The sequence below is a fragment of the Alexandromys fortis genome, unplaced genomic scaffold (assembly GCF_014885135.2).
Source record: "Alexandromys fortis isolate MF-2015 unplaced genomic scaffold, M_Fortis_MF-2015_v1.1 scaffold_264, whole genome shotgun sequence".
NCBI lineage: Eukaryota > Metazoa > Chordata > Mammalia > Rodentia > Cricetidae > Alexandromys > Alexandromys fortis.
Window position 1 is genome coordinate 577,766 of NW_026068140.1, and position 27,190 is coordinate 604,955.

The 27,190-nt window shown below is 52.6% G+C and overlaps 1 protein-coding gene and 1 long non-coding RNA gene across 3 annotated transcripts; one reads left to right on the forward strand and one right to left on the reverse strand.

Annotated features, from left to right (window-relative positions):
* Positions 1-2,487: 2,487 nt before the first annotated feature.
* On the forward strand, positions 2,488-27,048 carry Znf385a (zinc finger protein 385A). Of its 2 annotated transcripts, XM_050126722.1 has the most exons (9): positions 2,544-2,568; positions 5,266-5,466; positions 9,302-9,438; positions 20,412-20,522; positions 22,655-22,817; positions 24,608-24,850; positions 25,161-25,330; positions 25,496-25,591; positions 25,717-27,048. In XM_050126722.1, the coding sequence occupies exons 1-9, from the start codon at positions 2,559-2,561 to the stop codon at positions 25,945-25,947; spliced, it is 1,362 nt and encodes a 453-aa protein (XP_049982679.1). In that variant the 5' UTR covers positions 2,544-2,558; the 3' UTR covers positions 25,948-27,048. The 2 variants fall into 2 exon arrangements, with proteins under 2 accessions (XP_049982680.1, XP_049982679.1); XM_050126723.1 differs by lacking the exon at positions 5,266-5,466 and having other exon boundaries at positions 2,488-2,568.
* LOC126491209 (uncharacterized) lies at positions 22,593-26,701 on the reverse strand. The gene is made up of 3 exons (XR_007589339.1): positions 26,581-26,701; positions 23,170-23,353; positions 22,593-22,739 (listed from the first exon to the last, which is right to left on the reverse strand). It is a non-coding gene; the product is annotated as an uncharacterized lncRNA (long non-coding RNA).
* Positions 27,049-27,190: the final 142 nt, after the last annotated feature.

Here is a 27,190-nt window from a genome sequence, read left to right on the forward strand (position 1 = left end):
AAGAGGGAACCGGCACCGTGAAAGCCTCTTTCTCAAGGTCTGTCCTGAAGTGCACAGAGCTGAAAAGGGCAAAGCTGGTTATGTCTTGCTAGACCAGAATCTTACCACCAGAGGGCAGGATAACCACAAATTTCTGGGAATCTGGCAGAGCGGTGTGAGACCCAACTCCCCTCAGCAGGGCTGTTATTATTAACTCATACCCTTAGGACACCTTCAAATAGTCCTCCAGGTTAGCTACGTGAACCACACTCCAGACTAAGTGTCTTTCCAGAACCCACAAGGAAAAGGAGTGAGGTTGAGGTAGCAGAGACACACCAAGGACAGCAGGAATTTTCAAGGGAGATCCTACTGGGGAAGGCTGACACCAACTCTAGGGACTGGATCTGAAATGTCTCCCGTTGTAATGAGGAGGAAATGAAGAAGGGAAGTGGGCTGGGACTTGGTGTCATAGGTGTGTCGGTGTATGGTGCCTTTGCTTCTGAGGGTGGCTTACGGAGTTCCTTGGGCTCAGGCATGCCACAGATATGATCTAGCACCAGCAGCATCCCTGAGCAAACTTCTTTCCTCTTTCCTGAGCTGAGCTGCCTGTCCTCGTCTCCCTACCCTGCAGACACATGCCTCACACTCTGGAGTCTGAGCAACCCAGAGGAGCAGGTAGGCTGGAGATCGCCGCCTGAACCCTCTCCTTGTCTGCGTTGGTGGAGGTGGAAAAGAGGGGAGAAGGAAGTGAACAGAGCAGCTGGAGATGTGGGAGGGGGAAGGGGCTCAAAAGAGGCAGCTGGCAGGCGGGAAGATGATCTGGGGGTCTCAAGTTTCTTAACATCAATTAAGGCAGTCGGCCTGGACTCATTAGTAGCCTGGGGTGCAGGGCTCATCAATAATGAATTCACCCCCCACACAATGCTCCCCCTCCCAGCTGCTTGCAAGGTCACCCCACCCTCCAGCCAGCTGCCTCCCTTAGTAAGCTAAGCAACCCCTCCTTTGAGTTCTGCCTAACTCAGAGAGCCTAGAGACACTGTGGGCAGGTGGATGAGGCCTGAAGGGCAAAGGTTCTCTCAGATCATCCAAGACCAGTGCTGGCCCTTGTCTACTTTGTCTCTTCCCTGGGGGTGGACCTGAAAGAGGAGGGACTGAATCTAAGAAGCCAGATTTCTGTTATAGAAGTGCAGTGGGATCCTGACAGGTTAGATTAAAAGCAAGAAGATTGCCTCTGGAGGACACAGAGGTCCCACCCAGGTCTTCAAACCAGGACCACAGGACCCAAAGACCAAAGTGTCGGCATCCATCATCCACTCAGCCTTGAGCTGGAGCATCCGGACAGTTGCAAACAGCTTTTCACACAAGGAAAGCAGACATTGCTGGAGCTCGCGATAGGAACCCAAACTTTCGGCACCCTAGTTGGCCATCAAGCCCCAACTTCCCTCCAGAAGCTAGAAATGCCCTCCTTTCCTGAAGGTTTCTGGATCCAATCCTACCACCCTTGACCCCGGTCTCCACCCTTGCCTCCACCATCCCTAACCCCCCACCCCCCAGTGTTCCAATTCCCAGTCTCATCCCCTTTCCCTCTGGCTAGGGTTGGCCTAAAGCTGGCTGCTTGGCCTTCTGGGAACTTGGCCGGCTGCCCTCCCTCTTGTGGCAGGTACAGACAGGTTCAGGCTGCAGCAGCTACATCTTCCCCAGATACCTCCTTGACTCTCACACTCCAGCCTCCTCCTACTTGACTTAAGAACACCCGATCCTAAGACGTTCTCCCCAGTCATTTACACCCCTGCTACCTGACTCACAGCTCTCCTTGGTGGAGAATGTCCTGCATCTAAACTCGAGATAGATACTCCTCCTCCCCAACTCAGTCCAGGACATCTCTAGAAGGTTGTTTCTTGCTGATTCTGACTTTCTGTCGTTTTTCAAATGCCCTAGCGATCGCCACTGCAAGCGCCTATTTATTTCTACTTCCTCAGGACCAGGGCCACTGATTTCAGTCTCTTCCCTCGGAGATCCACCTCGGATCCCTCTTCAGACCCCAAACTCACCTCTGATACCCAGTCCCGACATCCTGCTCCGAAGCGGAAGAACAAACTAGGAGCCAGGCATCCTCACTGCATTCCCTGGACACAGTGGGACATCACTATTCCACTCAACCCGGCCTCTGACCCCTCCCGGAGCATTTAGAATCCCGGCCCCCTATCTGCCGAGAATGCGTCTTCCTGCCCTCATACTGAACCCCTCGGGAACCTAAGCATTTTAGTTTCCAGCCTCCTCCATCGCCTCACACATCTTGATCCCCAGCACCAGCTAAAGCGACATCGTAAAGCCCAGAGATTGGGGGCGGCAACCGAAAGGTTGAAGGAAGTGGGAGGCGGCCAGGACGCCTTCTCGCCTTCTCGCCGAGCCCTGGGTGCCAGGGTGCCCCCTCCGGTCTTCACCTGCTGTGGGCCCCGCCCCCGCTCCGCCTCGGCCCGCCCTGCTCCTTCCCGACTCCTCCCTCCCGTACCCCCAGTCCGGCCAGAACGGCCCCCGGGACAGAACGACGCAGAACCCCGGGCGCCTGGGTCCTCAGCATGATCCTCGGTGAGTGGTCTCCGCGGCTCTGGGCTCCGGGTATCTAGTTCCCTCTCACTGGGTCACCTCCCCCGCCTCCACCTCGGCACCGCGGTGACTGCGGCCGCCTGTCTGCCACCCGTTCCCCCTCCCCCCTCATCTGGATGCACATCTGGGGTCCCCTCTTCCCCTCCTTCGCTAGCTGCGGCTTCTCCTGGTAATCTTAGGGAGGGGCAAAAGGAAGGCCGAGAGAGTGAGACCCCCCGCCCCATAATGAGAGTATTGCGTATTCATGAGGCTCATGAATATTATAAGTGTATGAGAGACTGGGGAAGGGGGCTGGTCCTGGCCTGGTGGAGTTGAGGTAAAGGTTCTGACCCGTCACCCCCAGCGCCTTCCCCCACCCTTGGCTTTGGCACTCTGACAGCCTTCTGGGCCCAGGATAAGAAGGAAAGGAGGAAGTGGGGACCGGAGGGAGAAGATGTTGGGTGTAGCTTCGAGGTGAGTGTGGTGGGAGGTAGGAACCTGACCGGTGAAGATAAGGGGGCTGGGTAAAAGAGCGGGTGGGAAACTGTCCATCTCCGTCTCTTGCGGCTTAGAACCTGTCTCCGCAGCCATCCTGCCCCGACACGCCAGGACCTGCCCCTCTCTCCCTGCGCCGGCTGCCTGGGCCCTTCTTCCCCTCTTTCTCCTTCCCTTCCACCCCAGACCTGGGTCGGGGACTACAGGAGACCGAGGGACGAAGGAAAGTCGGAGTGGGGGAAGGGAAGTCCCGCTGGGCTCTGACAGCCAGCCCGTCAGCCTTGGCCACCCCATCTTCATGACCTACATCGGAAAGGGAGCCCCAGGGATGGGGGAGGAGAGGGCCTAGCTGTACTCCCGGCTCTGCAGCAGCCCCTGCCCACAACCCTGCCGCCACAGCAGTGAAAAGCCTGCTATGACCTCTGACCTCCACCCTGGCTAGGCCGGTTCCAGGACCCTGTTTATGGTGGAGCCCCCAACACTCTCAGACACCTGTGGTCTCCCTGCCCCCACGGAGGACACCTGGCTCTACGCTGATAGGCTATGCCTGGCTCTCATCCCTCTTTCCATTGACTGTGTGTCCCACTAACTCTACTAGGGTCTTTCCCACTCGGCCCTCCTCCCTCCATCTAGCTACGGTGTGGTCTCCGCCTCTCTGTGACTTTGATGCCTTACCTCCAGCTGGCCATCCAGCTACTTAAATGAATGAGAGAATCAAGGCATGAATGTCTGTCACCCACCTGTCTCTAGCAGGTGATCTGCCCTTCTATGACTACTGCTCCAACTCCAGGGGACACCCCAATACAGTTCAGACTCAGGACTCCAACACATAGGCTCCACATTCTGCCAGCCTGTGTGATTCCTGTGTTCTAACTGTACCTTGAGCCAGGTGAAGAGTCCACATCGTGCTTGCCCAGAGCAGGCAAGGCTAAACCTTATGGTCCCAGTCAGAAGGCCCCAGATAACTAAGTGTCAGAGACCTGGTAGAGCCCTGCCAACACCCAGCCACAAGAAGACTGAATCCAAATTCTCTGATATTGGACCCTGCCACCAACTGGCCTCTACCATCTCCCTGGAGGACACTATAAATAACTCCTTCCTGTGCCAAGTCCATAGAGGGTTGGGAGCACCCCCCCCCCCATATCCCAACCCTCTTTAAGAAGAAGAAGCGGGTGGCCTGCTTGCCAGGACCCAAGACCTACCTTTAAAAGCATAGGAGGGTATTCGGGTCTGAATGCTAAGGTCCTTGATGCTTTTCCAAGGCAATCCTACCTAGCTCAGCTGAATGTGGGCGCTTAGGCCTATAATCTCAGCAGTCTAAGGGAGGAGAGAGGTTATTGGAAGTTGAGGCCAGTCTGCCTACAAAGTGAGTTCAAGGCCAGCATGGCCTATAGAGTGAGAACTCGCCTCAAAACAAAATTAAAACACACAAGAATGAGGGCCTCAGCAGGTCCCTGGTGGCACATACCTTTAATTCCAGCACTGGGGGTGGAGGAGGCAGGTGGATCTCTGTTAGTTCGAGGACAACCTGGTCTTCAGAGTTAGTTCCAGGACAGCCAGAGCTACACAGAGAAACCCTGTCTCAAAAAAGTTAAAAAAAAAAAAAAATTAAAAAGGAAAGAAAGAATCAGGGCCTCAAGTTTCAAGATGGCAGTTTTGAGTTCACATTCCCTAGGCTGCCTTAGTCCTTTGCAGCTAAGTTCCTGGTTTAGTGAGAGGGAGGCCCTTCTGCTCAGGTCTGCAGTCAGCTCCTCCCATCCTAGGCCCCACCTCCCTCAAGGCCCCACCCCCAGCCACAGATACCCCGAGGTTATTAGGGTTGGTGTTTTTAGTTGTGCACAATCATCCACTTGTCTCTTTCATCTTTGACTTCAAAGCCTTTCCAGCCCTCAGCCTGTCTTCTGCCAGGATGAAGGAATTGAGGCAGAGGGGACAGATTCATTGGACTGGACCAAAAGCATAAGACACAGGAGTTCAATGCTTCCCCCACCAGTCTGACCCTGATGTTAGACATTTCCGGGAAAGAAGCTAAAAAGCCTAAAGAAGAAAAGAGGTGGTTAAAGATGAAATCTCAATCTCTTGTTTGGCCTCAGAACCTGTTCCCATCTTAGCCCCATGGTGTGCCTTTCTCCACGAGGGACCTTAATTCACCCACAGCCCTAACTCCAAAACCTCTCTGATTTCCGTGTCACCCTCGTGAAACAGTCACTAAATCACAGCCCTGCCCAGATGGGCTGCTCCTGGAGACAGCTCAGTTCAAGGCAGACTTGCTGGGATTGCTCCCATTCTCTACACCAGACCTGCCCAGCCCACCCAAGACGACCCAGAAGCCATGGCTCAGGACCTGGTCAGACCTTTTAGGGGAGGAAGGAAAAGAGCTGCCCTCACTGAGATGCAGAAAGCTAGGTATGGCTTGACTGTGAGATACAGAATGCAAGCAAAGTACCCAGGGCTAAACAGGGTTTGGGGATGGACAAGATGATGCCGCCCAGGGGTCTGTAAGCTCACCCCTGTCGAGTGTCTTAGAAACTGTCTTGTATAGAACGTGTAACAATCCCCTGTGGAGCAGGGTGGGGCTCTGTCTGCTGGCAGTAATTACACTAATGAGCTTCCCTCTAGAGTGGCCTGCCCTAGCCCGACCCTAACTCCTCCCAACCCTGCCTAACCTGGTGCCACACACACACACACACACACACACACACACACACACACGTACACAAGCGCACAACTTGCTCTCCTTCTCTTCCTCCAAGTTTCCTGCAGCCCTCACCTCCCACATGACAAAAGCCTTGGATTTGTTCCTTTTCCCCCTGCCCTTCCTCCTCTTCTTTCTTGTCTTCCTTTTCTTCTCCAGTCTACCCAGAAAAGCATGATGTTTTGAAAACCTTACTCAGGAGCAAGACCCCTTCAAATTCTATACTTGCTGTGTGACCTTGGTCTACTAACGCCCCCTATCTGAACCAACTGTCATCATTTATCATAAAAGAATTCATTTATTCAGCAAACATTTATGGAGCCCTCGGTGTGTCGCGCCAGCACTTTAGACAGACTTGTTCAATCTTGTCATCAGCTCCCGGAGGCAGGGACTGCTGCTCTAGTTTGACAGATGAGAAATGAGAGTGAGCCAGTCAGAGACCAGCTCTACTCATCCAGTTAGCACAGTGAAACCATCTCATGGGACATTGTGTAGATAAAGTCCAGTCAATGAATAAGCCGCAGAGGCTGGAGAAATGGCTCAGCAGTTTCAGTACCTGTATGGTGGCTCACAACCAACAGTTAACTCCAGTTCCAGGGGATCCAGCACCCTCTTCTGACTTCTGGGGGCAGGGTACGAGGTACACACAGTACACTTTGATACCTGCAGGCAAAACACTCATACACATAAAAATAATAAAAATAAGTAATTTTTAAATTGCCAGTTGTGGTAGTGTACACCTTAAATCCCAGCACTGGGAAGGCAGAGGCGGGCAGATCTCTTGTGAGTTTGAGACCAACCTGGTTTGTATGTCTGCATAGTGGACAGCCAGGATAGTATTTTAAAAAAAAGAAAAGAAAAGAAAAAGAAAAAATAAGCTGAAAAAGTGACAACTATTTTTCTCAGAAAAGGGCGGATGTGCCTGAGGCTCTAAACCAAGAACCCTGGAGCTCTTTTAGCGTGGGAGGGCAGTGAGGTGCCAGAAACTGAACCCAGAGCCTCCCACATGCGAGGCAAGTGCTCTATCCCTGAGCCTAGGCCCCAAAGAGCCCTGTTCTGCTCATCCAATTCTTAAGATGCCATCTGCACCTCTCCACCTCAGATTTCAGAGTCGGGGGACAGCCCCACGCTAGTGGCCACCTCTCTCCCTTCTCACCCCAGCCCTGCTCCCCATCAGTTCCAGGCTCCGGGGAGTTGAATGGCTTCTGTGTGCTCTCCTCCATCTCTCTAAAGCTAAATGAGGACTCCACACCCAGGAAAAGCAAGGAATTGCTTTCCTCATTCTCTGCTTAAAACAGATGCAAGCCCGTGCTCAGCTCTCCAGCTCAGCATCAAATGAGAGCCCTCTGGGAGCCGTGTAGCAGAGGAAGGATTTGCTAGAGTGTGACAGATCTTGATTTGACTCTCAGCCCTGATACTTAAGGCTGTGTGACATCAGCCAAGCTTTTTAACCTCTCTGAGTCCCAGTCTTCTCCCGTGCCGAATGGGAGAAATAATAGTGGCTACTTCATGGATCACAACCAGCTCCCAGACTGCTGTCTCCAAGCTGACATGTGCTGAGACTCCTGTTCATGCCTGGTTCCTCATGGTTCCTTGAACGTTTTTCTATGACTGTTTCTGGAACTCTCCATTAAATTGGATTTTGGGAGTGGGATCCTAGACAGTTGACAGCCAGCGACAAGGTCAAGGCGCCAAGCTGTAGTAAGTAGCCGGTGCCCTGGTGTGGAAGTGCCAGCCCCAAACCAGCTGCTGAGAGAGGGAGCAGGGGACACCGCAAGCACTCGGATTTCTCTCACCATTCCTGAGGCTCATTACAGCTGCTCCGGTGTGCCAGGCAGTGAGGTGGGGTGGGGCACAGGGGACCAGGAAGAGGAGATAATCAGCCCGTCTGTTCCTGTCTTCCCTTCTGTTCTCTGCCCCGGGGTCTTCCTGTCCTCACCTAGCTCTCCGTCCTGCCTGTTAACGGTGTCCTGCTGTTTAAACCCTTCCCACTTTCCACCCTTAGCCTTTCTGTGTCTGTCCCTTTTCTAGTCAGTCACTCCTGCTTCTGCCATGCTTTCTCATGTATATTCTCTCTCTCCCCCTACACAGACGCGCACACGCGTGCACGCACACACGTATGCACACACGCACAGCATTCCAAGTGTAAAGTATCAAAAGAGGAAATGGACAGGAGGCGTTCAGACCCCCAACAGTCAAAGGCCAAAGGCAAACATCCTATCATCTCCTTCAGACTTAGAATTTGGAAACTAAGCTACCAGCAGCCTTGACCTGTGTCTGCCTCAGGCACACTGGCCTCCAGTCTTGGCACTGGGTGGAAGAGACAGACCCCTCCAGACCTTTCTGGACCTCATTCTCCACCCCCAGCTGTGCCTGAGCCCTCCCCACCCCCTCCCTCTCGCTTCAGATTCCCCTAATCCCTGCTCCCCCGCCCTCCCCTCTGCCCCACTTTTCCAGGACTCTGATTGGCTGATTCTGACTGGGCTGGGGGAGGGGGGATGATAAAGGAAGGGGGCAGAGGGCAGAAGCAAGGGAAGGGGACACTGTCAGGCCCAGGCCCCTAGGGGGCCAGGGCCAGGCCACTGCCTGGGGGGCAGCAAGTACCAGCTACTGAAGGTATGACAGGGTGTCTCTTTGGAGGGAACAGGAAAGGATCCTGGGGACCCATTACCCTAGGAAGGTCAAGGGAGGTCCAGGGCCAGCCATGCAAGTCTCTCGGTCTGGCCTTTGTTCCAGAAACCCCTGCTGCTGGCAGAGGGCGCTGGAGTATTGGAGGGTGGCAGGAACTGCCCAGCTGGTGGACAGAAGTCTCTTCAGAGGGAAGCTGGGCCAGCAGAAAGCCAGAGAGGGTCCTGAGGGCCTTTGAGCTGGGTCCTTCAGGACTCCAGGGGGAAAGAGAAGGTTTCATTTCCCCTTGGGGTCACGTGCAGGCCCTCCTCTCCCAGAGGCTTTGGCTGAGGTTCCTCCTGCAGAGCTGGAACTGCTTTGCCTGCCGGGTGAGACTACGGAATCTGATTGGACTGAGGGGCTACAGAAGGGCTTAGAGCAAATGGCCCCAAAGATGGTGAAAATTACTCAAGAATTATGACCTGAACAGCACCATAACCTTGGGAGCCAGATGCAGCAGCCTTTTCAGAGTCCCCCTCTGGACAGTGGGATAAGTCACCCACTTGAATCTGCTCTGGGGATGCAACAAACCTCTAGATACCCAGGAAACTGCAGACCAGAGCGTGGAGCTGGGGATTGGGTCCAGGGGCAGGCTGTCTGCAGAGCAGGTCTAAGCTTCTCACTGTCTGTAAAAAGCCTGAAGGGCTTGGAGAAAGAGGCTGCAGAACGGGGAAGTGAAAACCACCCATAAGGAAAGACCAGCTTGTGTCCCCAGGCCCACAGTGGATCCGCTTGAGCAGCAGGGGAAGTATGTGTATGGCTCCCACTCTGCACAGTTCCGAATACAGGAACCTCATCTAGGGAGTAGTGCTATGAATTTGGGTGACGCTTCCAAGCTTCGGTCTCCCTACCCCACAGAATGTTTTCTCTGCCCTTCAGGCAGCCTGAGCCGGGCAGGGCCCCTCCCTCTGCTCCGGCAGCCCCCCATCATGCAGCCCCCGATGGACCTCAAGCAGATCCTGCCCTTTCCACTGGAGCCAGCCCCAACTCTGGGCCTCTTCAGCAACTACAGCACAGTGAGTACCGTCCGTTTGCCTCTCCCCTGCCCCTTGGCCTGTACCCTTCACTTCCAGTCTACCACTGCACTTTTCTCCTAGGCCTAACTCAGCCTCACTCCTGTGAGCCTATATTCCTCATGTCCAGCCACTGGATGGCAAGCATTTGCTGGCTCTGTGGTGCTATAGTAACTGTAATAACAACAGAGTATTTGCTGGGCTCTCCCTGTCACCCAGACACTGCCCTGTAACACCCAGGCCTCCGCAAGGTGCTCAGCCATCCAGAGAATAAGGAAGCCGAAGCAGTAAACGTGTTGAGGTTGGGGAAGAAAGAAGGGGCGAGAAGGCTAGCACAGCTGTGGAACTTTTCCTCTGTGTGTGTGCATGTCCGGTATGTTTGTATGCCTGTGTGCAGGTGCACACAACACACGCAATTGCACGTGTGGAAGACAGTGTTGGCTCCAAGCTAGCTGGCCCGTGAGCTTCCACCATGTTCCCCTCTACTTCCCGTGTCTCACCAGAGGAGTGCTGGGGTTGGGGATGCAGGTCCTGGGGATCGAACTCAGGCCATAGGCTTACACAGCCTCTCGTTTACTCTCGAGCACATAGCCAGGTGGGTAGGATCAGTTCGTTGTAGAGGGTGACAAAAGTCTTCAATAATCAATAGGAAAAGCGACAGAGAGTATCTGCCCATTCTCCAGCAGGGACATGCCTCAGTAAGAGTTGTGGTTGAGAAAGATGACTGTGGTAGCCAACAAGGGGAACAAAACCTGGAGGAGGCTGTCTGGCCTCACAAGCCTAAATGGACAGTAAGAATGGGAAAGAGAGGAAGGAAAGACTGGTGGGGTGTTTTCAAGGAAATCTTGACCCACCGTGGTAACCGAGTGGTGCTGAGGGAATAGGAAGAGGAGGAAGGGGAAGCTAAGGATGAGTCCAGGGCTCAGGCCTCTGTGAGTGGAAGGAGGAAATCACCCTGTCAGAGACAGCCTAGCAAGGTAGACACTAATATTTCTGTTTGACAAATGGGGTGGTAGAAGCTGAGGCTCAGAAGAGTTTAGTAACTGACAGACATTGGTTATCACAGTATGTGCCCAAAATGTGGTTGAGGCAAGCCCTGAATTTGAAGCTTAATACTGCATAAATGAGGCATGGTGGGGCACACCTGCACCCAGGAGGCTTAGAAATTCAAGATCATCCTCAGCCTGGCATACATGAGACCCTGTCTTTAAAAAGGAGACAGAGATAGAAAGAGAGAGAGCGTTCTCTTTAGCCCATAGCTGCAACCCCCAAACTCCTTCCAGAAACCCAAACCAGCACTTGCCATTGCACTGACTTTTACAAAGTGTTTGAAACATCTTAACCTTTCCAGAATCCTGTGGGGTAGCTGCTGTTATCAGTCTCATCTTACAGATGAGGGAAGCGAGCACTGACTGTAAGAATGGCATTGACCTAGACCCACACTAACAGATTACACCGAAGACAGGTATATCTTAGTGACCTTACATCCAGGGGCAAGATCTCTGTGAGTTCAAAGCCAGCCTGGTCTCTAGAGCAAGTTCTAGGACAGCCAGAGATACAGAGAGACTCTGTCTCACAAAACAAAACAACAACAAAAATAGAATATCCCCAGGAAAACACTTCCTACACATAAAATAGAATGAAGTAAGAGAAAATGAAGGAGGTAGCTATAGAGAACATTCTGGATTGAATCAAAAGACATGAACAAGAGCTAGAAAACAACATTTGGGAAAGCACACGTGGGCTGACGTCACCACAGCTGAAGGGCAGGGAATGCGGATCTCTCTAACCCTTCGTTCTTCTCAGTCTCAGCAGCCCTAGTACTGTCCCCATGCATGAAGTACCCATAGATGAAGAAACACACGGGTTAAATGCTCACCTGAGACTCATCTTAATCTATTCGTGTACATTTTTTTGTTGTCTTGTTTGTCCTTTGGGTTTTTGCCTCTGCCTTTCTGGTTGAGATTCCATCCAGCTATAGCCTGGGGTTTCTTTCTCTTTGATGTATTTATGTCTGTGTGTGCTGACACATTTGTGCACGTGTGAGAAGGGCAGAGAACAACTTTCAGGAGGCAATGTCCTCCCTCCGCTGTGGGTTCTGGGCTCGAACTCAGCTTGTTGGACTTAAAAGGCAAGGCCTTTCATTCACTCGGCCATTTGGCCATCTACAATGGAATTTCTGATTCCTAACAGTTCCATGGTGCCTCTGCTTCCAGAGGAGACAGTGAAGGCTGTGGCATAGCAAGCTGAGGCTGTAGCTCAGAAGGAGAACTCTTTACAAATGTCTTCTCTTTAGTTATGTGTGTGTGCGCACAGTGGGTATGTGTGCACGCAGGCAGGTGTCTGTGGAGACTATCTCACACGGGTGATGGGAGTGGAACTCAGGTGGGGTGTCTGGAAAAGCATCAGGTACTCTTAACTGCTAAACTATCTCTCCAGGTCCCTCAGAGGTAGAGCGTCTGTCTCTGATGTATGAGATCCTGGGTCCAACCCTTAGCACTACATTAAAAAGAAACTGAATAATAATCAATGAATTGGGCATGGTGGTTCCACCTGTAACTGTAGAACCCAGCAGACAGAAGCAGGAGGGCCTCTGTTCCACTCATACCTGAGCTACCTAGCAAGACAATCTCAAAGAAAAGCTGACAGAATGGGGGGAGACTGCTCAGTGGGTCTGAGGCACTTGCCATGCAAACATGGGGATCTGGGTTCAATCCCTAGAATCTACATAAAGGTGGAAGGAGGGAACTAATTATACCTTCCTCCCCATGTATGGTAATAAAATGAAAACTTAAAGCCAGGCCTGGTGGTAGCACTGGCTTATGCCAGCTGTTCAAGAAGCTGAGACATGAGACTGGAGTCATTAAACAAACAACAAAAAACTAAGAAGGGTCACAAGTTCAAGGCCAACCTGGGCTATAGAGTGAGACTCTGTTGAGAGAAAGTGAGGGGCAATGGGAGGAGCAAGGTGGCTTAGTGGGTGAAGCTGCCTTCCATGAAGCCTATGACCTGAGTTCTACCCCAGGAATCCACGTGTGGAAGGAGACTGATTCCAGTACACACACACACACATCCATAGATAATGCAAATTAAAACATAATTTAAAAAAGAAAAGAACAGGGGCTGGAGAGATGGCTCAGTGGTTAAGAGCATTGCTTGCTCTTCCAAAGGTCATGAGTTCAATTCCCAGCAACCACATGGTGGCTCACAACCATCTGTAATGAGGTTTGGTGCCCTCTTCTGGCCTGCAGACACACACAGACAGAATATTGTATACATAATAAATAAATAATATTTAAAAAAAAGAAAGAAAAGAACAAGTTATAAAATAGTAAACACGGGCATTTCTATCTAAGTGCTAGGGTGTTCACAGGATGGACACCCCAGGGTTACAAATGATGCACTCTGTGGAGGAAGGAGGAATCACAGTTAGGAACACAGATATGAGTTTTAAAAGACTTATTTTTATTATTTTAAATTATGTTTATATATGTGCCAGTATCTGTACTTGAGTGTAGGTGCCTGAGGATGCCAGAGGCATCAGAGCCTCTGGGAACTGGTGTTAAACTGTTGTGACCCACAGGAAGTAGGTGCTGGGACCAGCCCTCAGGTACTCTGGAAGAGCCCTACATACGTCCTCTAACTGCTGGGTCTTCTCTCCAGACTGAGATGTAGGGTTGTTTTTGTGTTGCTTCTATTTTGTTTTGTTTGTTTGAGACAAGGTCTAACTACGTAGCTCTGACTGGCCTGGAATTCATTATACAGATCAGGCTGGCCCAGAATTCACAGAAATCCACCTGCCTCTGCTTCCTGAGTGCTAGGATTAAAAGTATGTGTAACCAATGCCCCGCACCCTAGATATACCCCTTATATAATCACCTTTTGTCATTCATGAGCACTGGATCCAGGACTCCTTGAGTGCTAAGTCTGTGTGTAGATGTGCAAGCCCCTTGTGTAAAGTAATCCAGTATCTGCAGATAACCTACCTATCTGCTACACACTGAATTGATCTGATTACTTATAGCATACATTACAATTGTATAGTTTAGGTAATAATGACAAGGAAAAAAAGTCTGGGGATAACATGATGGCTCCACGGGTGAAGGTGCTTACTGCCAAGTCTGAGGACTTGGGTCTTACCTCTCAGGACCATGTAATAAAAGAGAACTGATTCTTGCAGGTTGCCCTGTGACCCTCCCAAGCACACTATGGCATGAATGTATGCATAAGAGGTCTCCCATACACACAAATAAATACATGTAATATAGTTATTATTTAATGTAAATGTAAAATATTTAGTATTTTACTAAAGTCTGTCGTCAGGATGTAACATATGAGAAGAATAAATAAAATTTAAAAACTATTAAGGGAAAAATTTGTACATGTTCAATACAGGCATGATTTTTTCAAATATTTTCAGCATACCATCAATTGAATCCACAGGCTTAGACTTCAAAATATGGAGAGCCAACTTTATTCTCTTCTGTATTTTGAATGTTTTTGTTTTTATCAAGCTTATATTGTTGATGCATACTGTTTAAAATGTATTATTATTGCGTGCATGCGTACACATACTACAGCATGTGGAGGAGGCCGGGGTCCAGCTCCTGGAAATGGGTTTCTCCTTCTTCTTCCGTGGACTGAACTCAGATCCTCAGACTTGCATAACAAACGCTCATATCTAAGCTGCTCATTGTCTCTCACCCTCCCCGCTCCCCACCCCCATCCCTTCATTTTTAGGGGTTTTGTTTTGCTTTCCTTTGTTTTTTGAGACAGGGTTTCTCTGTGTAACAGCCCTGGCTGCCCTGGAACTCACTCTGTAGACCAGACTGGCTTTGAACTCACAGAGATCAACCTGCCTCTGCCTCCGAAGTGCTGAGATTAAAGACATGTGCAACCACCTGGATGTTTTGGTTTTTTGAGACAGTGTCTCTCTATAGTCCTGGCTAATGGCTAGCCTGGAATTTACTACTGTCCATCAAGCTAGCCTCAAATTTGTACTGATCCTCATGTCTCTACCTCTCACATAATCTGAATCATCATGGCCAGGTTTTGGAGGTGTTTTGTTTTTGTTTTTTGAGACAAGTTCTACTATGTAGCCTAGACTGGCCTCCAACTCACAAAGATCCTTACGCTTCAGGCTTCTGAGTGCTGGGATTCCAGGTATGAACAGCAAGCCTTCTTTTTATTAAATTATCCATCTGTCTATCACTTTATCTGTCTAGACAGATCTCACTATATAGAACTAACTCAGTGTGTAGACCAGGTTGGCGTCACACACAGAGAGCACCTGTCTCTCCCTCCTGAGTACGAGGATTGAAAGTGTACACTACCACACTAGGCTTACATTTTATTTATTTATCTATTTTTTATTGTGGGGTGGGATGTGTGTGTACACACCATGCATGCACGTGGGAATTAGTTCTCTTCCTTCCACTGAGTTCTCCCTCTGCTGTAGGTCCTGGGAACTGAACTCAGGTCCTCAGGCTCAGCAGCCAGGGCGTTTACCCAATGAGAGCACACACACTTTTCAAGTGCAGAATAGAAAACTAGTCAAGACAGATTTGGAGCCAGATGTGGTGTTCAACACTCAGGATGCTGAGGCGAAAGGAGTACCATGAATTTCAAGCCATCCTGGGCTACGGTGGGAGTTCCAGGCCAGCCTGAACTAAAGTAAAACTTTATCATAAACACAGAAAGAGAGAAGTCTGAGGATATAGTTCAGTGGTAGCACACTGATATGTGTGAGATCATGAGTCCCAGCCCCAATACTCAGGAGGAATGAGTAAATAAATTATAGTTAATAAAGCCACGAGCATGAATAGACCTGGGAGTGCAGCAGGTAGCAGACAGCACCATCTTAGCACCTGACTTCCAGGGTATAAATTAATGTTGCACTGTACACACTTAGGCAAGTCATTTAACCGCCCTGAACCTTAAATTTACCAGCTATAAAGGAGATACTGGTGAGGCATGGCAACAGGCGGTGGTGGCGCAAGCCTTTAATTCCAGCACTAGGGAGACATAGGCAGGTGGATCTCTGTGAGTTTGAGGCCAGACCGGTAGGTCTACCTAAGGGAGCTCACAAGTTCAAGGACAGATTTCAGAACAGTCAGATAGCCCAACAAATACGCATGCGTGGGGAGCAGAACAGAGCTAAATCTACAAGGCTGCATATACATTCTATCACAAAATCGGGGTGCCTAGCACAGATTTAATGTTTGATCAAAGTTTTGCTGCCTGGTTGCTACTTACTGCTACTGGTATTTAAGGGAAAGAAAGGGAAGATAGGAAGACCAAGGCCACAGCCCTTAGAAAATAAGCTGAATTGGGTAGTGGGAACAGGAGGGAGAGACAGGAGCCAGCCCTGGAGGGCTGGGAAGGTGACTCTGGCCTTAGAGGTCTGGGGAATGGCAGGCTGCTGCATGGGGAATGAGGACTGCGGAAAGGTTGCTCACCGGCCTTGGGAAGGACTGTGTAGCAGCTAAGTCCGTGGCTTTGCAGTCAGGCTGCCCAGGTTTAAATTCAAACCCCAGTTCAGCCACTTACTAACTTATGACCTTGGGCAAATTACCTAACCTCTCTAAACCTCAGTTCCTTCACCTACACAGTAAAGATAATAATAGTACGCACTTCAAATCGCCGTTGTGGTGATTAAATGAGATGAGCCAAGCAAAGAGCCCAGTGCGGAGCTGACACGTTCCAAGGGCTCAGTCGACAGTAGGTGGAATTATGGCAGAGCCTCTCTCTCTCTCTCTCTCTCTCTCTCTGTGTGTGTGTGTGTGTGTATTAGTACCTCCCTCCCTTTCTCTCTCCTGCACGGGTAGTTTCTGCCTTTCAGATATTTTGCATTATTGTCTTCCCTCATTCTCTCTCTGTTCAATACACTGTTTGCCTTTGCTACTGGACATCCGTCACTGTCTCCCAAAGTCGACCCTTCTCAAATCAGCACCCAGCTTCACTTATCTCTCTGGTCTGGTGGCTGCACTGGGCTCTGTTCTGGGTGAGGTAGGAGCTAAGAGACCCAGCGACAGAGGCCTTGTCCAAGGAAAAATGAGATGTCCTGGCTGTGGGGATTCTTTGGCCTTCTCGGTGCTGTCGCACTTGGCCACCAGAGGGCAGCAACTGCACGAAGCGCAGCTCTGAGAACCTGGTGCTAGGGCAGGTGAAGAACCCAGATGAGGTTGGAAGAGGTTAAGTGGCGACGTTCACAACCCTGAGGGTGCTTCTGCTCAGGCAGCGACTGCACCAACCAGAGAAGTCGCTAAGAATCTTGGGTACCCGGGCTTGGTTTCCAACCCATGTGAGAGAAGCGACTTGTTAAGGGCGGGGTCGCAGGGGCTGTGCGCCGAGAAAACTGGGAAAGGGTTGTTTAGAAAAAGCTGTCTGTCAGCAGAGGAGCACGGAGCAGGGAGGAAGGGTTGAAAGAAAGGACAGAGAGATGTCTGAACTAGACAACACGGTCATGCCCAGGACTGGGGCGGCCCCTGGGGACCCAGGAAGGAACCCAAGTGCTGGTAGCCGAGGTCATCGGGTCAATGCCCCTGCCGCTTGACCGAGAGGCCCCCTAGCCGGAACAAGGCCTTCCCTGGAAGCAGTGTCTGGCCGCGGTCCCCAGCTTTCTCCGCCGGAGCCCCCTGGCCGCCTTCGCCGGTGCCCTGTCCCCGCCCCCGATCCCGGACCGCCCTCAGCCCCGCCCCCGGGGCGGGCTCCGGACCGCCCGGCGCCGCCTCCCCTCCTCCTAACCAGCCGGGCCTCACAGCCCCGAGCCGCCCGGGCAACGAGCGCCGCGTCCCCGGGCCGCCCGGCCGGCCAGGCTCGGCCCCCGCCTGGGTCTGCTGACCCGGGCCATGGAGTCGCGGCCGCCAGGGCCCCGCAGGGTAAGCCACCCGGCCCCTCCCTCCTCGCCTCCGCGGCTGCCGCAGCGCCCCCCCATCCCCGCCCGCCCCGAGGGGCCGGCCACCTCTTCTCTCGCCCAGTCCTCCGCTGTCGCCCATCCCCCACGCGGCGCGGCCCTCACCGATCTCTGGAGCCCAACTGGCGCCCCCGACTACTGCCACCTTGCTGGACACGCTAACCTCTGCTTCCCAGGTCCTTGGAATCCCCCAAATCGCAGACTTGCCTCTGGTCCTGCACCTACCCTCGGATCACTACGCTGCCCAGCCCTCTCTTCTCCAGCCTTGCCCTCTTCCAGCAGCCCTTCCCCACCTGCTCTTCGGACACCCTCAGCTCCCTCTTTCCCGTGTCAACCCTGTCTGCTCAGGTCTTTCCATCCCTGCCGTCCCACCCCTTTCCCTTGTCGTCTTATTTTGAGGGGTGGGTGGGGTAGGGAAGTGGGTGGTTGAACAAGGGGTAGTGGGTTCCATCCGATAAAGAGCAGTGAGAGGAAACCTAATCGTAGTAGGCCCCTCCTGCTCCTGATCTGGTTTCCCTCCTCCTTGCCCTTCCCTTCTTGCCTGATTCGTTTTGCCCCAGCTTCAGGGAGCCAGTCCCCTTCACCACTGTTGGAGGACAGGTGGGAGAGTCTGCCAGGCTGTGTCTAGGCCAGCATCCTAGAGAAGGGTCTCTGGGATGAAATGGGCTTTGGGAGATGCTGGCCTCCACCCTCCCATAGGGAGCCGTGGGAGCCGTCATCTAGGTCACGGGGCCTCCTGACCTTGGTCTAGAGGAGCACCTCAGTGGTTCACATTCCACCTTCTTGGGGATTGGGCCCTGAGCCTTCACCTTCAGCCAGCTGTCTCCTCAGTCCCTAGAAGAGAGGGTGGGGCAGGCTGCCCGGGTTCCCCTCCTCGGAACCTAGACTGTTAGGAGAAGGGGACTGGGATAGTCAGTAACACCTCATCCTTGGGGTCCTGGGCCCCAGACCTTCCTGGGAGCTGACTGGGATGATGGTACAGACAGAAGCAGGGGCCGACTCCTCTCGCCTCTCCATCCTGTTCTCTTCCCACTGTTGTTATACGACTTAGGTTTCCTGGCATGGATTAGGTTTCTGTTTGGGCAGAATTCCCATTCCCCACCCAGCATGTGAGGAAGCCCAGGGCTCATGAGAACCCTGGGGCAGAGCTGGGTGGGGGTGTCTCTGAAAAGGAAGGACTGAGGCGTGGAGACTAGAAGCGGGGAGCAGCACTCTGTCTCCCCTTTCTGATTAAAGCCTGCCTCCAATTTGGTCTTTCTTTCTGCCAAACATATCATACATTTGTACAGATAAACACACAGCTAAAGATCACACAAGCCGACCGTCCACGGTGTCGGCAAGGCCCCCAGTGCAGAGCTGCTGCTCTTCACAAGATACACACGGTGCGTGGCACGCATCACACCCCGCACATGCGCAAACTGGTCGAAGCCTGTCTAATGCTCGTGCATGTAATGCATGTACACACGATGCGCTCTTTGATTTTTTCCCTGTATGTGACTGGGGCTTTCAAGAAGTTTGTGGAAGGTGAAGACAGCTGCTAAGAGGGTCTGCTTCTGGTCAAGAGTAGGCCAAGAGACTGACAATTGTCACACTGGTTATGTGAACTCAGTTATGGCTCCAGCATCCACTATTACCAAAATGGAACAGATACAGGTCAGCACTCATTTCACTAGGACCCTGAAGCCCCCTTCCTGATAGTAACTCCAAGCAGCTATAGAGACTCCTGGGAGAGGCAGAGAGAAGATTCCTGTTCTATCCCTCACATTGTCTCACGGAAAACCCTAAAACCCAAGCACAGAGAGACTCAAGTGAATTGCTAAGGACCCCTGAGTCACCAGCAACTATGTCTTTTTTTTTTTTTTTTTTTTTTTTGGTTTTTCGAGACAGGGTTTCTCTGTGGCTTTGGAGCCTGTCCTGGAACTACCTCTGTAGACCAGGCTGGTCTCGAACTCACAGAGATCCGCCTGCCTCTGCCTCCCGAGTGCTGGGATTAAAGGCGTGCGCCACCACCACCCAGCCAGCAACTACGTCTTAATGCCCTCCCCTTGGAAAATTCTGAGAGTTCCCAGCAATTCCTAATCTCTTCAGCCCTGGCTGCATTCCAGTGTCTCCCCTCCCTCCCCGGCCATCAGGGTGAAGAGAGAGGACAGCTCAGAGGCACTCCTGTCCTCTTGGCTGGAGACTGCCACTCTGGAAGGCAGGGTGAGCAGACAGGGTTCCCAATCCTACAAGCCATCAGCTCTGCCCTGAAGCCCTGCAGATGCTAACAGGGAGAAAAGGGCTCAGAGGTCTTGAGCACACGCAGACCAGACCGCTTCCTATTCTCTTCCCTGTTCTCCACCAGCAGAACCACCAATCCTCCCGAGTTCTTGTATTCCTGTTAGAAGCTGCTAAATTAGAAATCCAGAGATCCACCAGGTGGAGGTGGTGCACACCTTTAATCCCAGCACTTGGGAGGCAGAGGCAGGAGGATCTCTGGGTTGGAGGTCAGTCTGGTCTACAGAGCAAGCTCCAGGATAACCAGAGGTACTAAGAGAAACCCTGTCTTGAGAAACCATAAAAGGAAAAAAGAAAAACTGGGGGTGTTAGGGTGAAGTGGGGTCCAGAGACAGGAAACTGAGAACATCCATCTCTTGGGACCAAAAGCTGAAATTGGCAGACAGTTGTACCCAGAGTGAGGCCAAAAGGACTCAGGAACCCTAGAACCTCTGATGCTTTGGGACTGCCTGTAAGTGGCTTTTGACAGTTGACCTCATTGAAGGAGATAGGCCAAGGTAACAGGTGAGCTTTCTTGATGGTATAGTGAACAAGAGTGAGAGTCTAACTTCCATGATGTGCCTTGGACAGACCACTTCTACTTCTTGTGAGATGGGAGCAGTATGGCCAGCATGGCCTTCAGGTCCCTTCCAAGGCTATGAAGATTGGTCTGGAAAGAACCAGAAAACTGAGGCTCCGAGCCTTAAGCATGTTGAGGCCTGAGGAGGAGGGCTCAGTGGTGTGGGGAAGGGAGATGGTAGATGAGTTTGCTCTGGTCCCTAGTCACTCTGCCCAACATCCACAGATGGACCCTGTACAGAAGGCTGTGCTCTCACACACGTTTGGAGGACCCTTGCTCAAGACCAAGAGGCCAGTCATTTCCTGTAATGTCTGTCAAATCCGATTCAATTCTCAGGTGAGTAGGGCGGGGCAGCCATGGGAACTTGAGGGAGGGGCAGTGACTAAGGGAGCCTTGAGAAAGAAGGAAGAATGGGGACCCTGTGGTGGAAGACACTTAAGACAATAGGTTGCTATGTTTCGGTTGCTTTTTTTTAAAAAAAAAAAAAAAAGTTTATTTTTATTTTACGTGCACTGGTGTTTTGCCTGCATGCATGTCTGTGTGAGGGTAACAGATCCCCTGGAACTGGAGTTGTGAGCTGCCATGTGGGTGCTTTAGAAAAGCAGTTAGTCCTCTTAACCACTGAGCAGACTCTCCAGCCCCCTTGGTGTGTGTGTGTGTGTGTGTGTGGTGATAGGGATTGAATTTAGGGCCTCACACATAGTAGGCAAGTGCTATACCACTGAACTGTGTCCTCAACCCCCCTCCTTTTTTTTTTTAATACAAGGTTCCTTTGTGCATTCTTAGAACTTGCTCTGTAGACCAGGCTGGCCTCAAACTCACAGAGATCTACCTGTCTCTGCTTCCCAAATACTGGGATTAAAGGCCTGTGCCACCACCTGGCTGCCTTTTTTTTTTTTTTTTTTTGAGACAGGGTCACTCTACATAGTCCTGATTGTCTTGGAACTCACTAGCAAATGCCACCACTACACCCAGACCAGCTTCTGACTCCTTTTTATATTTTTAATTTCCAGAGTCCAGGACAGGCTCCAAAGCTACAGAGAAACCCTGAAAAAAAAAAAAAAAAAAAAAAAAAGTTGCCCAGGCTGGCCTCTAGTTTATCCTGGCCTTGAGCTCTCAATCCTCTATCTCAGCCTCAGAAGTAGCTGTGATTATAAACCTGTGCCACCAGACCTGGACATTGCTGTGTGTTCTGGCAGAAAGCAGGAAAATCCTCTAAGACTGGCTGGCCCCTTTGTCCCTGACGCTGGAGCATTCTCTACTCAGAATGCCGGAAACTAAGAACCACGGAAGGCATGCGGCCTCTGGCCTTCCATCCTTAGGTGCTGAGTTTGGTCTCTTTGGCTCTCCACAGAGCCTCAGTCCTCTTTGGCATCTGCTGAACCGCCTTTCTCGCTTCTCTCCAACCTCCCACACACCTCCTTTCTATCTTCCCTCCAAATCACCCTGAAAGTCAGTCTCCACACCATCCTAGACTTTGCCCATGAGGAGAATCTGCCGAGATTTCCTCCTTCTAAAGCTTCATCGGGATTTCTGTTTGGGTCCAGACTTTATAGGGTGCAAGCCCTAAAAGTTTTAGGAGAAAAACAGCCTTATTCTGCTGAGTAGGGAAAAGAAAACACTGTTTCTCTGTGCGGCACACACGACCACAGGCACCGCGCTGCTAGGCCCAGTCTGTCGATTTTGTTCTCCTGTTCATCCACACCTTTATTTCCACCCCTGTTCAGGTGACCTTTTTACCCCAGGGCTATACATTCTTAGCTAGCACAAATGGGAGAGGAGGGGATGGGCAGACAGTGGGTGGGCAGAGCCAGAACCAAACTGGGCCTCATTGCTTAGACTCCAGGCATCCTCTGTCCCAACCCTGACTCCATTTACCAGTGGAGGGAATAAGACTGGAGGGATAGAAAGCCAATAATGGGCAGCTCTCCCTTCTTTTTGCTCCCCCGTCCCCTCCCCCATAAAGTGTCTCTGTTTTGACAGCTGTCTCTGCTGCTGTCTCCAGAGCTGGGCTTCAGTCCAGGGTCCTCCAAGGTGTCCACGGAGCTCCAGGGAAAATGAGGCCTAGGAGGACTATCAGGACAGAGCTAGTAAAATCAGCAGAGCAGGGTCCAGAAGAACTCAGGCTTCTAGGCCTGGTGTCTGGGATGCCAGCTAGCTGAGTGTTTCACTTTCACAGTTCACCGTTCCCGTGAAGGCTTCAGGGTCTCCTCCCGCGACTCAGGACTAATCAGCCAGGTTCTGGGTGTAGTGGAGAGTGTAGCTAGACCAGGTCGGGGTCGGTATTCCCAGGGACTCAGCTTGAACCACAGCAGTAATCAGATATGTCAGTGTGGGCTCCACTCAGCAGGGGTGTAGGCAAAGCCTACTGTAGCCTGCTGAGGCCACCCTGGGACCTGAAGGAGCTCTGTAGGATGTAGCAGATGAACGGTGATCTCAGACTCCATGCTCTTCCTCCATCCTTGAAGAGCCAGGCTGAAGCACACTACAAGGGTAATCGCCATGCCCGAAGAGTCAAAGGCATCGAGGCTGCCAAGACCCGCGGCAAGGAGCCTAGTGTCCGGGAATCAGCAGACTCAGCTCCAGCAGGCAACACCCCCCCAAGTGGGGATGGTGTAGCCCCTCGTCCAGGTGTGTCTGAACACTTCACACTTCTCAACTGATCTGTCATTCTGCTCTTTCCCAATTCCCAGAACTCCCCCTCTGCTCCTCTCCTCCCTCAATCCCCACTCCCACTGACACCCAAGGTGAGTCCTGGAGCCAGGCAAAGTGATGTCAAATTCTGTCCTCTCATCCCACCCACCCCTGCCTCAGCTCTTTTCAACAAAGCCCCTACTGTCTGTCCTCTCCACTGCCCAGTGGCTCAGCACAGGCCTAGGGTGAGGCTGCCTGGCAAGTATCCCCAGGAACAGAGAGCCACCCGTCTACTCCTGATGAAGCCCCTCTGTGCTGGCCAAAGGGAATAGGGACATCAGAGCCCTACCTGGAGACTGAGGCCGTGTGCTCTGAGACTCCCAAAATGATTTTGGATGGACGTGTGGACTTCTTGGAGCCAAGTTAAGAAAGAAAAACTTGAAAATCTTTAAGGTCTTTTTCAACTTTACCAGAAGCATTTCCGCATATCTTTCCCCTCATGGCTGGTCAACCATAATTTCAAAGAACTGGGACTGAGGAAATACAGGGACAGAGAGATATCAGCCACCCCCACCCTGGGATTACCACAGATATCAGTTACAGCCAACTCCAGAAAGACCTAACATTCCCCTTGTCCTCATTTCCTCTTATTCTGGCCTGTCCTTGTTGCCCCGCCCTAAAAATAATGAGAAACAGGCCTCTATATCACCAGCTTGGGATCCAGGTCTCCACTGTAGCCACGCATATATATGCACGCGCACACATGCACGTCACACACACACTCACACACACGCGCACACCCTCTCTCATTCAAAGATGTAGGGAGCAGGCCTAATTTCTAACTGTGCTCTGGCTGCTTCTGAGTCTGACCATCTTGGGTTAGTGTATTAACACCTTTATAAAATAGGGATAAGGATGGAAAGAGCTGGTGACAGCGACAGCCAACACTTCCTGACCGCTGCTGTTGTAGATGCTTTACACATCACCTCACTGAGTCCCGGCACCCTCCCCGAGGACATGGGGTAGACATTGTATGCATACTGCCTTCATAAACATGATGTCCTGTCCAGTTTGGGATAAGGATGTGCTGTCTGGTTTGGAATGAACACAGGAGCTGAATGAGCAGGAGACACAAAGGATGGGTCATAGGATGGACAAGCACACACCTACAGGGTTTGGAACTCTTCCACCTTCTCTTACTCTCACCACAGCCTCCCCATGACCCGGAAAATGGATCACTGTTGGAGCAGGAGCGGGAGTGCTAGAGTTTCCCCTGAAGCGCAGAGGCCCAGGCTGCGCATCTCTGATCAGCCATGAATTATAGAGCAGCCTAGATCCCTGCGTCTTCCCGCTCGGGTCTTGTTTCTGTTTCCCCTGCTCTGCTTACATCTGTCTCTCCTGGCTTTCCCTCCTCCTAGCTCTGCACCTTCCTGTTGCTCCTCGGTGTTCTCCTTGAGTGTTGGAGAGGGGCTTGGGAAGGGGTTGCCCTGACAGGAATCCCAGGCTGGCCAGCAGGCCATGGTGGGATGAATCATCAGTCTCTGCACTTCCCCCTGGCTGGGAAAACTTTAGGGTAACTAAAGGTAACCAGTGGGGAGTTAGCCAGGCATTGCGATCACAACCCAGCCAGTGGCAGCTGAATGGAATTTGGCTGGGGCTCAGGGCATGAGGACATGCATGTGGTAACAGGGTGGGGACTGACTTCTGGGCCCTTACCCTTGAGGAAATGGGGGTGGATCTGCACATGAAGAGCCATTTGGGATGACCCCATGTTTCTTCCCCAACAGTTTCCATGGAGAATGGCCTGGGTCCAGCTCCAGGATCCCCAGAGAAACAGCCTGGCTCCCCATCCCCTCCCAGTGTTCCAGAGTCTGGACAGGGTGTAACCAAGGCTGAAGGGGGAACTCCAGCCCCAGCTTCCCTGCCTGGGGGTAGCAAGGAAGAGGAGGAGAAGGCTAAGCGTCTACTCTACTGTGCACTGTGCAAGGTGGCTGTGAACTCCCTCTCTCAGCTTGAGGCACATAACAAAGGTAAGGGTCCTCTAAGACCTACAGCCATCTCCTGTCCACAGCCCACCCTACCTTCCCTGCCTTCTAGCGTCTGGGTCCTCTAAGACCTACAGCCTGACTCCTTTCCCGCAGTCTCCCCTGTTCCTTACATTCACCTTCACCTTCTCCCAGACCCCCTTGTGCTTGGGAGGGGTCCAAAGGGCTCCAAATAAATCCCACACTTGCCCCATTCATTTGCACTCGCACATTATGACTGGGAAGGTGGGCAGTAGAGGCTTGGTAGACGCGGAAAAATTTACATCTGCCCTCGTCTCCTGCCGCTGTGGACCAGGTACTAAGCACAAGACAATTTTGGAGGCCCGAAGTGGACTGGGGCCCATCAAAGCTTACCCTCGGCTGGGGCCTCCCACTCCTGGGGAACCAGAGGCTCCTTCCCAGGACCGAACCTTCCACTGTGAGATTTGCAACGTCAAGGTCAATTCGGAGGTCCAGCTGAAACAAGTGAGTCCTACACCCATCCCAGGATGTCTGAAGAATTTGACCCACTAAAGGGAAGGGAGCTTGGGTAAGGGCCACTCAGAAGGAAATATGGCCTTAGCTGTGGCCCTGCCTGTGGGGGTTACTCTTGGCTAAAAGCTCATAGCCCCACTACCCACTGCATCGCAGCACATCTCCAGCAGGAGGCACCGAGACGGCGTGGCCGGGAAGCCCAACCCTCTACTGAGCCGTCACAAGAAGCCTAGGGGCGCTGCGGAGCTGGCGGTGAGGCCTGGATACTGGGGAGTTGGGGGACCCATAAGAGTTGGAAAGGGACCTGGGCAAGCCAGCAGAGGTTGGGCTTGCCGGACCACTGACCCGACCTCTGTCTCCCTCTCTGCCTGCTGCAGGGCACGCTGACTTTCTCCAAGGAGCTGCCGAAGTCCCTGGCCGGTGGCCTGCTCCCCAGCCCCCTGGCGGTGGCTGCTGTGATGGCCGCTGCAGCAGGCTCCCCGCTGTCCCTGCGTCCAGCTCCGGCCGCACCTCTTCTGCAGGGACCACCGATCACACATCCTCTACTCCACCCGGCCCCGGGACCCATCCGAACTGCGCACGGACCCATCCTCTTCTCCCCTTACTGACCTCAACCCTGAACCACTCCCATTGAATTCCCCCACCTCCAGCCGGGACCCAGGCCTTCGGGCTCCCAGCCCGCCCCTCCTCCTGGCGCTCCCTGAATGGTCTGTCCTTCCCCCCACCCCGAGGTACGGGGTTCCAGGAAAGGGGAGGGGTAGCGGGGGAGGGGGGCTTAAGAAGGGGGGGAACACCCCAGATCTCAGGGAACCCCGCCCCCTGTCCTTCCCTCTCCCCTAGAAAAGAGGGGGTCCGTCTCACCCCCGAGCCCCCTCGGAGACACCCCCTCCCAAAAGCCATGTTCATCCAACCCTTCCCCTCCAAACCTAGCACAAAACGGGGTTCACAAGCCATGGTCGGGCCCGGGGGGAGAACATGGATTTTCTTGGCAATAAGCGGACTCTGGGACTCCGGCCCCCACCCCAACTAAAGCGCTTCCTCCGCAGGGGGAGGGGAGCAGGCGGGATCCTGGGTCCCTCATAAGCACTTTGGTTTTACCGCCTGCAACCTCACTGTGCCCGCCCCGCACCATGCCCCATCCCAGGTCCAGTCGGGCCCATAGCAGGGGCAGCAAGCACTTGGGGGCGTCTCAGGCACTTGGGTGGGACCAAGGAGATGCCCTCACAGACCCTTCCCCTCACCTTCTTACTTCCCAGTCCGGGTTCCATTCTTTTCACCAGCACCCATCGCCCAAGGGGTATCAAGGGGGGCAAGGGGTGTCCAGTCCAAGCCCACCCTCGCCTCGCCTTCCGCAAAACTGTGAGCAAAAAGCAATAGAAGCCTCGCCCCCGCCTCGCCCCACCCCTTTCCGCAGGATTTGCCGTCTGTAGCCTCCCTGATCCCAATCCCTAGACCTCATGGCTGCCACCTCCCGTGACACTTCCTCTGCACAACTCGGGCGGGGGCGTGACCCCCAACCTGTCCCTTCTGTGGTTTCTGTGTGGTCAGCCCTTCCAGCGCCGACCTGGGATGGGGACTGGCCCCCACTGGCCCTCCCCTCCCTATGGACTCTTTCTGCTTGACAATGTAGCAACCCCGCGCCCACTCCACCTCCACCCTCCCCTTTTCCTTCTACTTGAAAATAAAGTCTGGATTCGTTTTGCCCTCTGCGCCCAGTTCTCAGACTGTACTTGTTTTGGGTGCAAATCGCTTGGAAGGTGTGTCTTAGGGTGAGAAAGCCCAACACCCTAGAAGGGGGACGGGAAAACGAGATTGGGAAGTGGTTGTGTAAAGCCAGGAGAAAGGGGGGGG